General features: G+C 43.9%; 1 protein-coding gene across 2 annotated transcripts in view; it reads right to left on the reverse strand.

Annotated features, from left to right (window-relative positions):
- LOC130114178 (guanine nucleotide-binding protein G(i) subunit alpha-1) overlaps positions 1–18,627 on the reverse strand; it is a 30,182-nt gene extending 11,555 nt beyond the window's left edge. Inside the window, exons 1-5 of one of the 2 annotated variants that reach the window (XM_056281980.1) lie at positions 18,532–18,562; positions 18,130–18,141; positions 14,081–14,123; positions 13,814–13,955; positions 12,045–12,202 (exon numbers count right to left, since the gene is read on the reverse strand). In XM_056281980.1, coding sequence (XP_056137955.1) covers positions 12,045–12,202; positions 13,814–13,955; positions 14,081–14,085 — 305 coding nt within the window. In that variant the 5' untranslated portion in view covers positions 14,086–14,123; positions 18,130–18,141; positions 18,532–18,562. Of the gene's footprint in view, positions 1–12,044; positions 12,203–13,813; positions 13,956–14,080; positions 14,124–18,129 lie in introns of both variants that reach the window. The other variant, XM_056281979.1, reaches the window with a different exon arrangement.
- Between the last annotated feature and the right edge of the window lie 457 nt (positions 18,628–19,084).

Genomic DNA, 19,084 nt, shown 5'->3' on the forward strand with positions numbered 1-19,084 from the left:
ATGTTTTGAGGACACCACAGGGCAAACAGTAGAAACGACAGGTCTTGTGCATGAGAAATAAAACTGGCTTGGGGCCAGCCTTGATGGAATCATTTACACAGATACCATTATGAGATTAAGTGTCCTACACTAAAGAAGCTTGAGGCACATGATGGCAGTCTGCCAAAAATGATTGAATCAAACAAATATGATGTAAAACAGATAAACGGAAGACATGTTCTTAGGGAAACTGTACACTTCTTAGCACAGCTCACGTTCAAACGCGCACGTAATGTAGGGAAGCGCCACCGCAGTAATGGTGACCTGTTAACTTCCAGTACTTCGCTGGATTTGTCTATAGCACGGGTGTGGCTGAGCTAAATAAGTTAACCAATGAACCTTCTGTGTTTCAACCAGGCCTGTTTAACTTTTATTTTTATTCATCTATTTAGTTTATGAGAAGCATTGCGCTTACTTGGACTGGATGCACTGTAACTAAACAGCTTCTCTGATTGTATCGGTACACCCTGATTTTTTTCCTTCTTTTCTTTTTTGGGCAACGTCATCTGTAAGTTTGTGAGGGACCACAGCGCCCCTTGTGCTCTGGTGTGTCGAAATAATGTATTTCCTCTCAACCTCCTTTCTCAAAAGTGCGTTTTAATTGTTGGGATGGCGTCTCCAAAAACCTCTTCATCTGCGCTAAATTCATTTAAACAACATGGCTACCTTGTCTTTTGAAGAACGATAAAAAATTGTGAACGACCAAGTCTTGCTATAGTCATCTGCAAGAGGTGTCTCCCTCTCTGTCTCAGTTCTACTTACTATACACTACTGCTATGTGTACAGATTATGGTTATTATGACGATCGTATCTATTATTATATTCATTTATAGTAATGTATAATTGCAATAGTTATTAGTTAATGACATGTATATGATATATGCATATATGTGTAGAACTTATACATGGTATGTGTAAGTATGTATGTATATATATATATATATATATTAATTATTATTATATGCTATTGTTTATTGCTATCATTATTAATACACTATAAATAATGGGAATTGTGACTGAAAGAGAGTATTGAGTATGGAAAGAACAGAAAGTTGCATCAGGGTTTTGGCGTCACTATTTATTTTTCTTTTTGTTCCCTTTTTCTCTTCACCTGGTTATGCTGTTATGCCCCCACCTGCAGGCGTCATCTGGACACATGTTCTGTCCCGTGTATTGTGAACAATGTGTAGTGTAACATCTCAAGGTAAGGGCTGTCGGTTTGTCTCTTGGAATGTTAGGGGTGTCAATGGAGTCACCAAATGGGGCAAAGTGTTGGCACACCTACAACAGCTTAAAGGGGATATTCCTTTTCTGCAGGAAACCTATCTTAGGCTTTCTGAAATGTCATGAATTAAGAGATCTTGGATGAGTCATATATTTCACTCCAAGTATTCCGAAAGGGCAAGAGGGGCAGCCATCGTAATTGGTAAAAACGTAGCATTCGAACCTTCAAAATCCATTGAAGATCCCACTGGTCGATTTGTAGTTGTATCGGGCAAGCTGTTTAATATACCTGTAGTTTTAGCATGCGCCTATGCCTGTCTGGGATGATGACAGATTTATTAACTGTTTTTTTTTCCCTCTCTCCCTGACGTAGATAGTCACTACCTGATCTTAGGTGGCGATTTTAATCTCCTCCAAGACCCTGACCTTGATAGGTCTTCCTCTAGACCGTCCACTTTGTCTAAAGCTGCCACAGTACTGAATTCACTTAAGGACCAGCTTGGTTTGAGCGACCCTTGGAGGTCCACCCATCCATCTGTAAATGCGTACTCGTTTTTCTCCCACATTCACCATTCTTACTCGAGAATTGATTTCTTTCTTGTTGACAACAGAATCTTACTCTGGATTAATAGCAGTATGCACCACAGCACTGTAATCTCAGACCAGGCCCCCACATCAGTGGACATACATTTCCCCGATTACAACTCTTCACCCAGACAATGGAGGCTCTCCCCGCAATTGTTAACCAATATGAAATTTAAAAAAAAAAATTCAGACGAAATCTCTCTTTTTTCAGATGAATGACATGCCAAATATTGCAAGAGGCATCTTGTGGGAAGCATGCAAAGCCTACCTGCGGGGGCAAGCTATCTCTTTTCTTTTGCTTCTCAGTTGAAAAGAGCAGAAACTGTCAGATTGACAGAGATATTGGATCAACTCCAGAGGGTCGATATGCAATATGCCTCCACTCCCACCTCAACGCTTTACAGCCAACAACTTAAGCTTCAAGCTGAGTTCGATCTCTTGTCAACCACCAAGATTGAAAGACAATTATTACAATCAAGGCAACGCTACTTCGAAATGGGAGAAAAAGCAGGTAAACTTCTCGCTCGCCAGGCCAGGACAGCAGCTCTCTCAAGACTGATCCCCAGGATAAAATCACCACTGGGGATTATTGTCTCCGACCCAAAAATGGTGCAAGACGTTTTTCAAAAATTTTATTTTGACCTTTATTCCTCTGAATACTTACCTGAAGTCTGGAATGGCCACAACCCTCTAGAGTTGATCACGTTTCCGAGATTCAGTGTCAATTACACCAATGCACTGTGAGTTCCGATTTCAGCCAATGAAGTAAGGGAGGCAGTCAGACTGCTGCAAAATGGTAAATCCCCAGGCCCGTACAGGTACATAGTAGAGTTTTATAAAGCATATTCAAATTTAATCTCTCGCTTTTAGCTGATGTTTACAATGACTCCTTCACTAATGGCCGACTACCTTCGAGTTTATCGGAAGCCACCATCTGTTGCTTACTAAAAAAAGATAAAGACCCTCTTGAATGTAGCAGTTACAGGCCGATACCTCTCTTAAATGTAGACCAAAAGATTCTAGCAAAGGTTTTAGCGTCACATTTACAACAGGCCCTACCAAATTTGATTTCAACAGACCAAACTGGTTTCATGATCGGTAGGGGTCTCCTCTTACAACACCAGAAGGCTGCTCAATATAATCGGCTCCCCCAACCCTGACACTCCTGAGGTGGTAATATCTTTAGATGCGGAAAAAGCGTTCGACAGGGTTGAGTGGAGATACATTTATTATGTCTTAGAAAGGTTTGGTTTTAGCTACTACTTTATTGCATGGATTAGACTACTCTATGACGCTCCTGTTGCTTGTGTTCTCACCAATGGCGTGAGGTCCCCCCCCCCGCCCTTTGCTCTCCACCATGGCACCAGACAGGAGTGCCCTCTCTCTCCCCCTCTTATTCGCTATTGCCATCGAACCCCTAGCCATTTGGCTTTGAGAGGAGAGGAGGTTTCAGGGCATCATCAGGATGGGTATCACTTACAAACTGTCCTTATACGCAGACGATCTGCTTTTATATGCCTCCAACCCAGTTTCATCCCTCCCAGTTGTCAAAGACATTTTTAATTGGGGTCCATGGTGGTGTAGTGGTCTAAGCATCGGCTTTGTGTCGATGCAGTTGCCCACTGGGGACCGGGGTTTGCGCCTCAGTCTCATCAGATCCGACTATGGCCGGATTCGATGAAGCAGCAATAATTGGCAACGCTGTCTTCGGGGAGGGGGGCGAAGTCGGCTTGTGTTTGTCATATGAATGCACCTCTGGGTGTGTCGGAAAAAAGCAGTGGTTTGGCCTGGATTCGCCTTGTCACGAAAGTGGCGAGGCGTCTCCTTCGAGACTGCCAGCCAGAGAGATGCAGTTGGCGAACGCATGCAGTACAAGGGTGGGTGTTTGAACTAGAATAGGGAGCGACTGGCCACCAAATTGGGAGAAATCAGAACTTATGTATATATATTTTTAAAAAAAATACATTTTAATTCAATTCGGCAAATACTCCGGATATAAGTTAAATTTCCAGAAAAGTGAACTCCTCATCAATGCTTTGTCCAGAATAGTCTCTAAAGGTTTTAAATACTTGGGAGTGTTTATCACCACCTCATTTAATGACTTTTTCTCCAAAAACTTTATAACCCTTGTCGATAAATGTAAACTTGACATAATTCACTGGTCCTCTCTCCCCTTGTCCTTAATCGGCTGTGTCAACCTTGTAAAGATGTTGATCCTCCCCAAATTCTTATACCTATTTCAATCAACAGATTCCAATTTTTATGAAAAAGTCTTTCTTTCATCAACTAGATCAGATGGTGTCCTCATTCCTATGGGCTAACAAAGTGCCACGCATTAAAAAACCACCCCCCCCTTTCTTCCCAATTGTACTTGGCCAATTCCCCCACTCTTCCGAGCTATCCCGGTCGCTGCTCCACCCCCTCTGCCGATCCGGGGAGGGCTGCAGACTACCACATGCCTCCTCCGATACACGTGGAGTCGCCAGCTGCTTCTTTTCACCTGACATTGAGGAGTTTCGCCAGGGGGATGTACCACGTGGGAGGATCACGCTATTCCCCCCAGTTCCCCCTCCCCCCTGAACAGGCGCCCCAACCGACCAGAGGAGGCGCTAGTAAAGCGACCAGGACGCATACCCACATCCGGCTTCCCGCCCGCAGACACGGCCAATTGTGTCTGTAGGACGCCCGACCAAGCTGGCAGTAACCCTGGGATTCGATCCGGCGATCCCTGTGTTGGTAGACAACGCAATAGACTGCTACACTACCCGGATGCCCCTTAAAAAAGCCATTTTACAACTCCCCAGAAAGTTAGGTGGTCTGGCACTGCCCAATTTTATTCAGTATTACTGGGCATGCAATATTGGAAAATTACACTGTTGGACCGATAACAGGGCTGAGACACGTCCCCTATGGGCCCAAATGGAACTACTGTCTTTAAAGCTCTCCTTCCAGTCTGTCATTATTGCACAACTCCCCCTGAAAATTCATAATATTTCCCAAAATCCAGTCGTTACCAACTCAATTAAGATATGGATACAATTCCGTAAGCGCTTCAAACTGGACAAACCCTCTACTTTAGCCCCAGTCTTCAAAAACCACTTATACCCACCTTCTTCCTCCGACCTCATTTTCCGCATTTGGCGTGACAAGGGCTTACAATATCAAAGATTTCTATAAGGAAGGAATCTTCACTGATTTCACAGAGGTCTCAACCAGGTTTGACCTGCCTAAATCCCACTTCTTTCACCTCCTTCAAGTTAGACATTTCATTAAAACCAATTACCCCCCATTTCCTTAATCACCCTCCTGGATCCATTATTGACTCCCTTCTTACTCTGGACCCTGCACAGAAATGCTCAATTCCCATAATTTATGGCTCCATTGACTCCCTTAACCCCGATCCAGCAGCCCATTTGAAGAAGATTTGGGAACAGGAAATTGGTGTGTCAATACATGACAACCAGTGGGACCATATTCTCGATCTGGTCCACTCAGCTTCTATGTGTGCTAGGCATGGTCTACTCCAGAGTAAGGTTCTGTTCAGAGTACACTACACCAGTGCCCAACTGGCAAAAATCTACCCAGCTATCAATGATACTTGTAATAGGTTGAAACCATCATCCGCAAACCGTACTCACATGTTTTGGTCCTGTCCAAAACTGACAGATTTCTAGTGTGAAGTTTTTAACCCACTTGGGACAGATATGGTACGAACCTTAAGCCTGAACCTCTTACAGCCCTATTTGGAGTCCCACCATCTACAGCACCCAATTTGTCTTTGATTACAAAAAAAAAAAGCTTAGCCCTCACAACTCTTTTAGCTAGGCGCCTCATTTTATTTAAGTGGAAACATGCTCTTCCCCCCTCACACAACAGCTAGCTCAAGGAGATACTATCTCACATCAAACTTGAAATTAGATTTTCACTTAATAACCCCAGTAAATCTTTTGACATGACCTGGGAGCCCTTTATCAATTATTTGAAGATAGCTACCATTCACCCAGATGACAACTAGATGCCCCCTCCCCCCTTTTTTACAGTCAGTGGGAAGAATTTGGGTGGGAAATGTTATTGGGTTGATAGGTATAATGAGGATACCTATTTGACTTTCACTTGGAGTTTTTTTTCTTTCCCCTTTCTCTTGTAACAAGTGAGTGGGATTGGGTGGGACGAATTACAGGGCTAATGGGTATATGAAGATTGGGTAAGAATTGGAATAGGAATTGATCACTGTTCTTGTTGCTGCTTTTTTTCTCTACTGTTTGTATACCCCACTATAATAGGTTTTTTATATGTGTATGAAACCAGTTCAATTGGACATTTTGTATATGTAACAATGTTTTGTATGCGGCGCTGGTTCAAAAATTAATAAAAAGATTTAAAAAAATGTTTTTTCACGTGGTCGCATTCGTGCAAGTTGCACGACAAGAAAGCAGCTTGTTTAACACAAAAACACAGTAACATGCAAACAAACAAATAGCACTATCAATAAATAACACTCCAGGGAGCTAAATGTGGAATAAAATCGATAAGATCTATAAGTAATTGATAATATTGATAGGCTAGACAAACTTCGTAAACACAAAACAATCAGATAAAAAAACAAAAAAGTACATAACATTTAGTGGTCGAAATGTGGAGGGAATGAATGATTTAGAATAACGGTTAGTTTTACAAGCAGGTAAAACGTAACGACAACCCTGATGGCAACAGAGAAAACTCACTTGCAAGAACATGTCCAGAAGAAGCCAAAATACTTGTTGCTTTCTGGAGGATTTGATGGTTGAAAAAAAGAATTCAGATCTCTTCATTTTGATCTTAGAACAGATTTTAACAATGCTCTTCAGGCTATTTCTGTCTTTACCATGAGGCTGTGAAACCAGCACATAAAAGAAAAACTCAGAAGACTCAATTAAAGATTGGTAAGTGCCAGAGAGGATGATGGGACTGACAGAAAATTAATTTAGTTTGCGGAGAAGGTGAATTCTCTGTTGTTCACATCAAAGTTAAGGTGATCATCGATAATAGTTCCCAAATATTTGTATGATGGTGTCTCCCTGCCTGTCGCCCATGACTGCTGTGATAGGCTCCAGCATCCCCACGACCCTGAGAGCAGGACAAACAGTTTGGATAACTGATGGATGGATGGATGGCTGGATGGAACCATTTCCACGCTTTCATTGTGTATGATGCACTTTTTGGTCTCTGTTTACATATAAAATCAATAATAAGTTCCTTGGTTTTAGACATTTAAGTACAAGAAGTTGTTACACCAAGAAATAAAATCAGTGAGCGCATTCTCATGAACTGATTCTGAATCTCAGAGAACTGAGTGCTCCTGCATCCATCACTGTACATAATAAAAAGTAAGGGCGAAAGGATGCAGCCTTGTGGTGAGCCTGTGGATGTAGCTACAGAGTCAAAGAAAGCCATTTACAGACACCCTCTGTCAGTCAAGAAGTCCAAGATCCATAATACAAGCTGGTAAGGCAAATTAAAATCACATAGCAACCTATCTATTAAAAGATGCGGCTCTATCATACTGAATCCTGATGAAAAGTCAGCAAACAAAAGCCTGGCATGGGCTTACAACTTTTCGAAGTACTTATATAGGTTATCCATCCACCTATTATCCAAACCACTTATCTATCCTGCTCCCAGGGTCGCGGGGATGCTGGAGCCTATCCCAGCAGTCATTGGGCGGTAGGCGGGGAGACACCCTGGACAGGACAGGACGCCAGGTGCTGACGCCTTTGGACTGTGGGAGGAAACCGGAGCCCCCGGAGGAAACCCACGCAGACATGGGGAGAACATGCAAACTCCACATAGGACGACCCGGGACGACCCCCAACGTTTGACTAGCCCAAGGCTCGAACCCAGGACCTTCTTGCTGTGAGGCAACCGTGCTAACCACTGCGCCACCGTGCTGCCTTATATAGGTTATTAAATATAAAAAGCTTTGCATCTTTCACAACTCTCCCTGCCTGGTAAGCTAACTGCAGTGGATCAAGTTTTCAATCCACAGTTAACAAAACAAGTTTTTTTAACAATCTTCTCAAAGATTTTTATTATTAATGATGTTAATGCGACTGGTCTAAAATCATTAAGTTGCCTAGGATTGGTGTTCTTTGGGACGGGTATCACAGTAGAAGATTTCCAGATAGCAGGGATTTGGTTACAATCAAGTGACATCTGGAAGACATGGTGGAGGACACTGCTAAGCTGGTCAGCACAGTATTGAAATATGCGTCCACAAATGTGATCTGGACCAGGGGCCTTCCTGATGTTTACCTGTTTTAAAAGATCTCTATCACATTCCAGACTGATGACAATATCACAGTCAGAAGAGAAAGACTCTCTCAGGAGAGAGATGTTTTCAGAAAAGCCATGTTTTTCAAAGCAGGAATAAAAGTTATTAAAAATATTTGGGAGATCGGTATCATTTATTCCCTCAATTTTAAGAGGTTTCCTGTCACTGTTTCTCTGAGTGATTGAGGACATGGATTTAATTCCCCTCCAAGCTGCCCACAGGTCACCACTGCTATACTTATGTTCCATCCTATCATTTTATACATTATTTTAGCTTTTCTTATGTCATTCCTTACTTATTTGGTAATTTCCTTCTTTTCCTGGCTATTCCCTGTATAAAAAATGTTTTTCTTCTTGTTTATGACATTTTTAAGTTCTCTAGTAACCCCTGGTTTATTATTAGGGAAAACTAATGTTTTTACAGGGAATGTTACAGTCGACACAGAAGGATATGTAGGAACAAACAGTTTGTGCCAGTTCATTTAAGTCAGAGCATAAGCTATAGAAGACATCCCAATCTGTAGAATCAAAGCAAGTTTGTAAACTGGCAACACTGTTTTCCATCCAGCATTTCATCATTTTTACCATTTGCTCTCATCTTTTACAGATGGGCTTGTAGATCAGCAGAAGTACACTATTGTGGTAGGATGCTCCAAAGGGAGGCCTAGGCAGGGATCTGGAAGTGCCAGGCACTGAGCCATAGCACAGATTAATAGTGGAGTTCTTCTTCTTAGTAGCTGCACAGGTGATACTCTTCATATGTTTTCAGTGACTTATGTTCCTGACAGTGATTAAAATCTCCTAAAATAAATGTTGGTGTGTTGGGTGAAGGAGCATCCAGTCTGTTGGTCACCTTCATGATCAGCTGAGCGGCTGAAGAAACGTTCGCCCACGGATGAACATAAACAACAGTGAAGATCTGGGGAAACTACCTTCACCCTTCCATCCAGGGAAAAGGGGCGAAGTGAGAGGGATAACAGCTCAAGGTCGGGGGTACAAATTTTCTCCCGGACCACGACAGTGTTACAGTACCTCTCAGTGTAGAAACATACATCGCCTCGGGTGCATTTGTTTGTAATGAGAGGCAACAGATCCATTCTAGCAGGGTACCCAAAGCCACTTATGTGTCGATCCTCACTGCGAACTGCATCTCCTAGCCACGTCTCACGTAAAAGCCAGCAAAGCATGTTTCTCTAAAATCATGCTCACACCTGGCTTAAGTCTCCAATTCATCCATCTTGTTGTGAGAAGATTGTACGTCCGAGAGAAGAATAGTTGGAAGTGGTGGTGGGGGCGTCTGTCTCTTAGTCCTTATTTCCTCAGTCTGCGTTGAACACCTCCCCTCCTCCAATGTTCTGCTTACTGCAGCATTTAAGCTACCACTTCTTAGCAATCGGGGAATGTATAAAAGATTGTCACTTATTGCCAGTGGTTGAAGGGCAAGTAGTAACTCACAGCTGTAGGTGATCATGTTGACAGCCTCACTGCTGCCATCACGGTGTCCAAAGGCAAATCGGCTTAAGAGTCCAAGTGCAGCAAAGACCCTCAAGTAATAATAATACCATTTATATCGTGCTTTTCTAGACACCCAAGCGCTTCACAAGTGGACTCCCCTCATGATTAAAAACACTTCCACATAAGCTCCAAGGTGATAAAAATTAAAAAGGTGCCCGTTGAGCATTAACAGTAGACCAACACTCAGCAAAAGACAAACATTCAAACAGGGTAAACAAGCAGCTCATGGGTCACACAGGTAGCGTGAGCGCCCCACGTCCATAACATCGTGTCACTGTAACACTATGTTATTGCCTTTTCTGCACAGGCCTGAATTGTTCTCATTTGATTGCATTCTGTAATGGCAGATTTTTTTTTTTAATTTAGCCAACATTTTGGGTACAATTTTTTTATATTTTGCTTCTAGGAGATTCAGGTGAATAAGAACTTTATTTTAAGTCTTATTTTGATGCAAAGATTTGTTAATTAGCAGGAATGTAGCACAACATGAAAGTGCTCTGTTGATTTAATTTTGGGTAAAAAGTTTTGGCACAATTTTATTTATATTTTGCTTCTAGGAGATGCACTGAATAAGAACCGTCTTATTTAGATGCAAAGATTTGTACATTAGCAGGAATTTAGCACAACATTGAAGTGAAAGCAGTGGCCTGTTTATTTATATGTGATAGTGCAATAAAAATATTCTGTCCCTAAAATCAATGAATAATCATGATAAATAATTGATCAAAATAACTGATTATAATTTTGGCCATAATTGTGCAGCCCTACCCCTCCCGACAATTTTTCATTGGTTAGATGAGAGTAATCACTCAACGGAGAATGAAATGGTCATCAAGTTCCAACACTGCCTATAACATCACGAAAGAGGAACTCCATCCATTATCCGAACCGCTTAGCCTGCTGTCAGGGTAAAAGGGATGCTGGAGCCTATCCCAGCAGTCACTGGGCGGCAAGTGGGGAGACACCCTGGACAGGCCGCCAGCCCCCCCCCCCGACACACACACAAACACCTAGGGACAACTTAGTACGGCCGATTCACCTGACCTACATGTCTTTGGACTGTGTGAGGAAACCGGAGCCCCGGAGGAAACCCACGCAGACAGGGGGAGAACATGCAAACTCCACACAGAGGACGACCCGGGACGACCCCCAAGGTTGGACTACCCCGGGGCTCAAACCCAGGATCTTCTTGCTGTGAGGTGAACGTGCCGCCCGAAAGAGGAACTCCCTCCCATTCATAAAATTCAAATCTTAATATTCAAAATACAATATTTAGCAAATATCAAACCTCAAGTCTGTCAATAATTACATCAATGCAAAACTAGGGTATACAAACTAAGACAACTATTCAGCGGCATGCAATGTCATTGATAATTGATTAATACCATGCTGTACTAAAAAAAAAAAGAAAAAAAAAAAGGGGGGGGTAAACAAATTGTGCTGGTGTGACCAACGCACCAGTGCTACCTGTGGAAAAGTTAGTCTGGGGCCCTGCTGTACCGATCCAGATTCCATAGTCTGATGTTTTTATGAATTATAAATATGCAATTTTAATCCCATGGTCAACGTGGTGTAGCAGATATTATTAATTAACAAATAAACACTTCAAAGATATCCAGCAATCCCCATATATTTATGCATTGCTGTGCACTTGATTTGTTCAAGCTTTTCAAGACATTGAAGGAGTTGCCATAGCAATTTGCACTCCGACACCTGTTTGTATGTGAAGCCTATTTAAAGTACAGTTCAAATAAATTGCTGTGGAATAAATTTAAATTTAATGCATTTTTGTATATTTTTTGCTCTTTTAATATTAAGTTATGTGTGATTTACTACAGCCTCATTTAACATTACACACAACAACAGCAACAACAATATTCAAGAACAAAGAGTTCTGGTATCGGTGTTATATTGGCAGATATCCACATTCAGGTATCGGAATCTGATCAGAACTGAAAAGAGGTGGATTGGTGCATCTCTAGTTACATTATCTATCCCTTTCAAAAGAATGAATAAAAAAGAAGCAAGAGAGGGGCACCTCCGTAGCTGAATGGTTACAGTGCATACCACATGGGCACATGGTCGCAACCATCACCAGTTCGATTCCAGCCAGTGACCTTTGTTGCATGTCTTACCCCTCTCTTGCACTCTCTCTCTCTCTCTCTCATGTTTCCTGTCTGCTTCTTCACTATCACTGTCTAATAAAGGTGAAAATGGCCAAAAAAAATCTTTACAAAAAAGAAAAGAAAAGGACAGAAACGATTGGGGCAGGGTAAGAATGGTAATTTCTCCATCAGTTACTCCACCCCAGCACCATATCTTCCACTTATAAAGGGGAACCCCTGGTTTGCGTGTCTGTTTCTGAGACTCACTATGCTGCAGAGTCGTTGAGCTGGTACTCCCGGGAACGGCTGAAGCAGGCCTGCACCCCACCATCCTTCCACAGCCGCTGGATGACCCCAGCTAGCTCTGCTGTCATGAAGCCCTCTTCTGCAGAGCCTGCCAGTACGAATAGCTGCCGAGCATCATCCTGAAGAAACAGGTACGCAATTAAGACTCGTTTCCACTGAGAAACAAAACTTTAGCCCAAAAGCTAATCTTCACATCACCTTGGACAGAAAGTAAGAGGGTAGAGTAATGACTGGGAGACAGACGGTCCTCCAACTATAGGAACTGTGTTCCATATAGTACTCAGCGATATGGCCAAAAAAAGTTACCATGGTTTAAGTTTACTTTACTGATCCCCCTGCGGAAATTATTCCTCTGTATTTGACCCATTCTAGCTACTTAGGACCAGTGAGCATCTACACTGCTGCACCCAGGGATCCAGGGCTGCCTTAAAACATTTCAAATAGTGGGGGAACTCATGGCACAACACTCCCTCATTTAGAAAAATGAGTCACTAAAAGTATTACAATTTGGTCATGGTGGCCTTCAAATGTAAAATAAAACTAAGCCTTTAAAAAAAAAAAAAAGTAAACTACAGCATCCCTTATTGTAGCACACATTGATCTTACTCTCTGCAGAGACTGAAAGAGGCCCTTTTATTTCTAGGATGGCCCAATTTACGACATTTTTAAATATGTTCTAACTTTTACTTGTTTACCAATAAATCTTCAGCTTTAGAAAAACGCCTGCCGTGAGCAATTTACGGAAACATTCCTTGCGGTTGGTTCACATTCCCGCAACAGTGTCCTACGTAAGATTAATATGCCAATCTTACGGCTTGGACCAAACAATCGTCAATCTGAAACATTTACTTAAATGTTACTAGGTCTTGAGTTGGCAAAATGCTGATTCAGACTCAACTCTTACAAATTATCAACACGTGCTTGCATTCACAAATGAACCGGACATGTAAAACTGCCATACGATTGACACATTAAGCTACATGTGTGAATGGGGTTTGAGAAGCTAGCATTCCACTGGTCCTGCCACTTTCAGCATCCCCACACCACCATAACGATCACCTTGCTCACCACCCATTTTTCAAAATCTGAGAGGGTTCAGGTGAGCTAAAACTGAGTACTTTTTACTATTTAACATTTGAAAGTAAATATGGCTAATGTTTCCTCCTGTGCTGAAAACCCTACCAAAGGGTGAGCAAGTGGCAGAGATGACCAAGTAGTGCTTTACAAGCGGACTCGCGCTTAGAAAGCTTCATGTGGGCCAAGTAAATATTCTACCTTACCCACACAACTTGGTAGTTTAATTCAGGTAGTAGCTAGTATGTGATCAAGTGTGCTGTTATCCATCTGCATGGTGTTAAACATGAGGGGAACTCAGCTAGTCACTGTTAAAAATAATCGAAATGTGTTGATTTGAAATTCAGGCTTTACTTGAGAAAATTATTGCTGTTGTTTTATCACCAGTCACTGTTTCAATACCTTGAGTTTACAAAGATCCACCCAAGCTAAAGCTCTTCAGAGAAACATACAGAATCCCTGCCAGCTCGAGCTAACCCTGTGCTCTGACCTCCATGCTGAATGGAGAGAACAAAGCATTGATGAAGAATCACTCTCCCTGCCCAGTTAGAGGACAATAACATGGCTGCTATAAGTCATTCCCTCTATCAAAATTAATTACATTAAAAGGAGATGGAGAATATGACCAAGAACCATTTTATTTTTGCTTTACTCACCGCCCTGGCTGGATCAGCAAAGTCAATCTTCAGACGCCCCATTGCTCTGATGATAGCTATAATGGACTGGATGGTGTTGCTGTAGACCACAGCCTTGTACTGCTTGCACTCCTCTTCTGAATAGCCTGCCTCATGGATGATTCTGACAGAAATAAGGACACCAAGAGAAAAAATTAGCAGACGATTACAATGGCCCTAGCATTAAATTGTTAATACTGTGTGTCTTATCCTATATTAGCCATCCATACATAGCAATAGAGCACTTACTTCATCTGTTTAACGATGGTACTCTTCCCAGACTCTCCAGCGCCTGTAACAGGTGGTGAGATAGGGTTGAGAGCGATAAGAACCAAAGATCATATAGAAATCATACCCTACAAAACAAGGAAGACTGCCAGAAAGTTACATTATACTTTTATTAACTGAAAAAAGAACTGTAGGGCTGGGTCATGTTAGCTGGTTTTGTTTTGAAAGTGGTCTTTGTTAAAGAAATGTCTGGATTCAATAAGTTCTGAGCAAAATTAATCTCTTATCGAATACTTTCTCAAACAAATCTAAGGCCTTTTTCTACATCTGCTATAAGTTACTGCGGCAAAACAACAAGTGGAAGTTTGATATGTTTTTTTTTAAAATTATTATTATTCAATGCAACACGTGATGATGTCATGTGGGTTCGCTCAGGTACCATGACTAGTTTGGACTACTTTGTTAACTAGCCATCAAGGCTGGTTAACACTCCAAAGTGCAAGTGCATTTCATGAGGACAAATGAAATGCACTATTTGTGGCAAGATACTCACGAGTGCAGGAGGGACTAGGCTACTAGTCCCTTGCTCAGACAGATGCAGCAAAGAGAAGCGGAGCTGAAGCAAGAATTGGACAAACCGACAAACTTGATCAGGTACCAATGTGGATTATGTCTCCAACTATTTTGATAGATGTTGGTTTGGTAGAGCCCTGAGATGGCCTGGCAGCCTGTCCAGGGTGTCTCCCTGCCTGCTGCCCAGTGACTGCTGGGATAGACGCCAGCATCCCCGCGACCCTGACAGCAGGATAAGCGGTTTGGATAATGGAAAATTGAAAGAATGCAGCATCTTCAACACATGGCTGACTGATTCCCAGCTTGTGCATATTTTAAAATGTAAATCAGCATTTCAGACAACTGCAGCTCTTGCTTAGACTTCCCAGCAACCGTGCCAATATAACACAACATTACAACTTGTTCAGCATTGAAATTATTTATCTATACAGAGTACAATTGTTTTACTGATTATCTGAACTAAATTTGAAATTCAGCTCCACTTCCCATGTTAAATGCACTTATTGTAAGTCGCTTTGGATAAAAGCGTCAGCTAAATTACTGTAATGTAATGTAATAAATGTGTAATTTGTCTGGCCCAATAGGGCTATACAAATAAAAGTGACTTGACCCCAAAAATAATTTTGCAAACGAATCCTTGGCTTGGTTTGGGATGGTTTGTTTAGCTGTCCCACCCCTGTAACGTCTACCTCTCGCAATTATGTTACAAATCAATATCGCAAATCCTAAATAGCAAACAAACAAACAAAATAAATAAATAGGTAAAAAGAATTTAAAAAATAAAATTTACTGGTGAGCTTTACCCTTATATGCAGAAAAAGTAATCCAGAAACAATAGGGTAAGTAAGACTGGCTGGAAGTCTAAACTTTACACTCTTTAAATAAAATGTTAAGAGATGAACTACAGCGTTAGCACAGCCTTGCAATTGGATTAATCAACTGGAGCCTTCTGTAAATAAGATTACGAAAGGATTAACCAATACCCAGATTAGCTGACCATTCTAAGTCAGCCTGGCTGGCTTGGTTCAAAGATATCAGTTTAATCACACATGGGCAATCTGATTTCTGCAAGACCAATATTCCATGCTGCATAATTTACAATATCATGAATGTTGCAAATAATCGAAAATGTTATCCAGTTATTAGTGGCTACCACACAGTAGTATAGATATGTAATGTACTCACACACAATATTCAGCTAAAGTAAGATATTGTTTGTCACCCCATTTCTCCTTCTTTACATAAGGCCATGTCTCAGAGGAAGGTGTGTTTTCACCTGAGCACACAACATTTTAATTACCTGTCCTCTACTGGGGCCTCTGCCTCCCCAGTGAGGAGGACTGTTCTCCAATTCACTGTCCCAAATGACAAAACAGGCATGCACAATAGATACAGAGCTGCTGAACGCCATATCAGGCTTCAATTTAGTTCCCAAGCCCACACTCACACCCCAAAAGAGCCACTGAAAACAGGAGACCTAATGGATGATCACTGTGGATAAATGGGGAGACAAAATGAAATAGATCACGTTTTTCTACAGAATAGCAAGTCTGTAACGAGCCATGCTGAAAGGCCCCGGGGATCGGCATTTCCCTAACACCATATGGGACACGCAGACATTTCCCCGGGGAGTAGTGATTACAGAGAACGCATTCTCTTCACCAATTCTTCCACTGAAGTGTTGCACATTTGAAGGTTATTCATTAAAGCACAAAATAATCTTTATGCTGGGAGCATATGTGTGGGTGAGTGTTGGTGCAGAAAACTAACAGTTGTGGTTTGTGACGATCTTCCCACTCAATGCACTTGTCAAAGGACATGTCATCTGGAAATGCCCACTTTAATGCAGGCATCACCAACAGGATTCCTGGCAGAGCAGGAAAACCTCGATAAACAAACAGAAAAGCTGCAACACCCTCTGAGCCTTGCACACCAACACAGACACGCACAACTGCACGTGGCAAGAGTCAAACATCTCGTACAAGTAGGACAGCCATCTCTCTCCATGCATGTACTTTTGAAGATACATTTCCCTATTTAAGGAAAATCCAGTTTTACTCAAAGTTATGGATAAGGAACAACACCTGCAGTATGCCAGCCATTTTAGCGCAAACATTTCATGCAGGTGTTCAAATGAGCACAAAACAAACACGTTCAAATAAGGCCCACCTCAAAGGACAAATGAATGCAGCAGCTGGCTGCAATGGCAGAGCAGTGCACGACGTCAGCCAGTGTGAGCGAGCAGCGTTGAAGTATTTCCTCAGCAGATCGGTGCCAGATGGGCACAACCCAGTGCTGCTGGAGCAGAGGTAAACATGCCAAAGGCTGCTCGCCCTGACGACAGCTCCAGCACTGTGGCACAACGTGACACAACTAGTCCGCTTCGCTCACTGAGTGTTTGCTCTTTGCCCGGGTGCTTGTTATGCCAACTGGGCTGTACAGGTTGCCATGCGACCCCGTTACAGCCCAGTTGCTTGTTATGCCAACTGGGCTGTACAGGTTGCCATGCGACCCCGTTACAGGCCAGTTGCTTGTTATGCCAAGTGGGCTGTACAGGTTGCCATGCGACCCCGTTACAGGCCAGTAGCCACAAGTGGCGGGCAGCTAGTTTTCTGTGCGTGGAAGTGAAAACGGGGCACACCGGTGCCAGGGTGGCCTTGTTGCTTGAGACGACAAGACAAGGTTATTTGAAAGATATGCTCACGGATCAAGCGCACAGTCGTAGACAGCGCAGGACGTCGCCCGAACCTAAATCACGAACGGCGTCTCAAACAGCCAGTGAGCGACATGGCGGATGCTGCATGCGGACACGCCGGGTAGCGTTGCCATGTACCCCGCAGCGGAGCGACGCCGCAGCTGGTCCAGACGGAGCAGAAACAGAACTTCAGATCCGTTCTGCACAGGCTCGTCACGTGTACCAGCCGCCGTGCGACACGCCGAATCAGAAATACAAGGCACTCTGCCCCGGCAACGAGGTGGTGTGGTCCCGCAGAGACGGGGCTGTAATGGTGGATAGCTTCCGTTAACGCCGCACCTCAGAGCCGTCAATCATCTAACCACGCGCTGGAATCCGCGTCACAGCGCCGTGCTCAGCAGGCTGCCTGGCCAACAGGTCGCCTTAGCGGGGCGTCCGGGCCAGACGGCAGAGCCGCTCCACCGACCGCAGGAGCGGCTCTGCCGTCTGGCTAACGTATCACCACCACCACCACCCACCACCCCCACCCAGCGATGAGGAGCCACTCCAACTTCTCACCGCCGCCCCCCACCCCCCTCGCCGCCCCTAATCCCCGAGAACTTGGGTGCGACGCCATAAAAGACCCCGATAAGCGTTCCGGCGGAAAGCTGCGGCACATGTAAGCGTTTATAAGTCCAACCGTGAACAAGTCGCATCTAAGCAGTCAGCAAACTAGCCCTGCCCTTACGCCAAGCTAAGGAGGTGCGGGCTAGTTCACGGGAAGGTTCCCTTCCAGCAAATAGACCGAGACCCCGGAGCTCACCGAGCAGCAGCAGCTTCACTTCCCGGGCGGCCTTCTCTCCGTCGTCCCGTAAGTTGCGGTCGATCATCTTGCTGCGCTCCTGCGCGGCTTTGTCGTCCGTGCTCAGGGTGCACCCCATCTTCCCGGATTAGGCAGCGAAAAGGAGGCGACGCGGCGGAACTCTCGGGGCTGCAACGGCATACAAAAGCTACCAAGCTAGCATCCGGCGGGGGGGAGAGGGGGAGGGGGGCAGGCTCTCCAACCACTCGCTCCACACTCACTCACACGCCCTTCCGTCGGTGTCAGCCGAGACCGCTCACGCTGACTCGGTCCAAAACAGCGAGGCTCACGGCACCGCGGGCTGCCCGGCTACTCCGAGGTGATGGCGTCTAAAGCCTCTGGCCGCACCGGGTTACGGTCTGCGCTTCAGCCGGGGTGGACGGGACCCTGTTGATGGAAGGCGACTCGGAATTGGTCATTTCCTGTTACTTGGAAAAGGGTTTCTTTCGGCCGTGTCGGCGCTGTGCGCATGCGTGGTAGGGCAACACGCCTCGAAACTCGGGCCTCCTTCATTTTGAGCGTTTCTCCGGTTGAGCGATGGAGGGAGGCTGCAAGAAGTACACTGCTGATATCAGCGGCCTTGCCTTTATCAGCCTACCAAATCCAGCTCTACTACCATGGAAATGTCTTTCCTCAGATCACTGCCACAAATTTAATTTATGGGACATTTTCACACCACATCAAGTTTTCTTCCTCTTTTTCTACAACTACTTTTGTTTTTTCCAATTCTGCCTCCATCCCAGATAGCAGAACTGCTGTGGCCCGGACCCGTCCCACACCGACACCGACACTTCATCCGGCCCACATACCGCGTGGGATGATGGCACTGGGGCGGTCCGCTCCTGTTTGCCATCTGGGCCAGAACCAAGCCATAGCAATGCCACATGTGCCGCATATTTGCCAAAGTGGCCATATT

This window comes from Lampris incognitus, chromosome 6, assembly GCF_029633865.1.
Source record: "Lampris incognitus isolate fLamInc1 chromosome 6, fLamInc1.hap2, whole genome shotgun sequence".
Classification (NCBI taxonomy): Eukaryota; Metazoa; Chordata; class Actinopteri; order Lampriformes; family Lampridae; genus Lampris; species Lampris incognitus.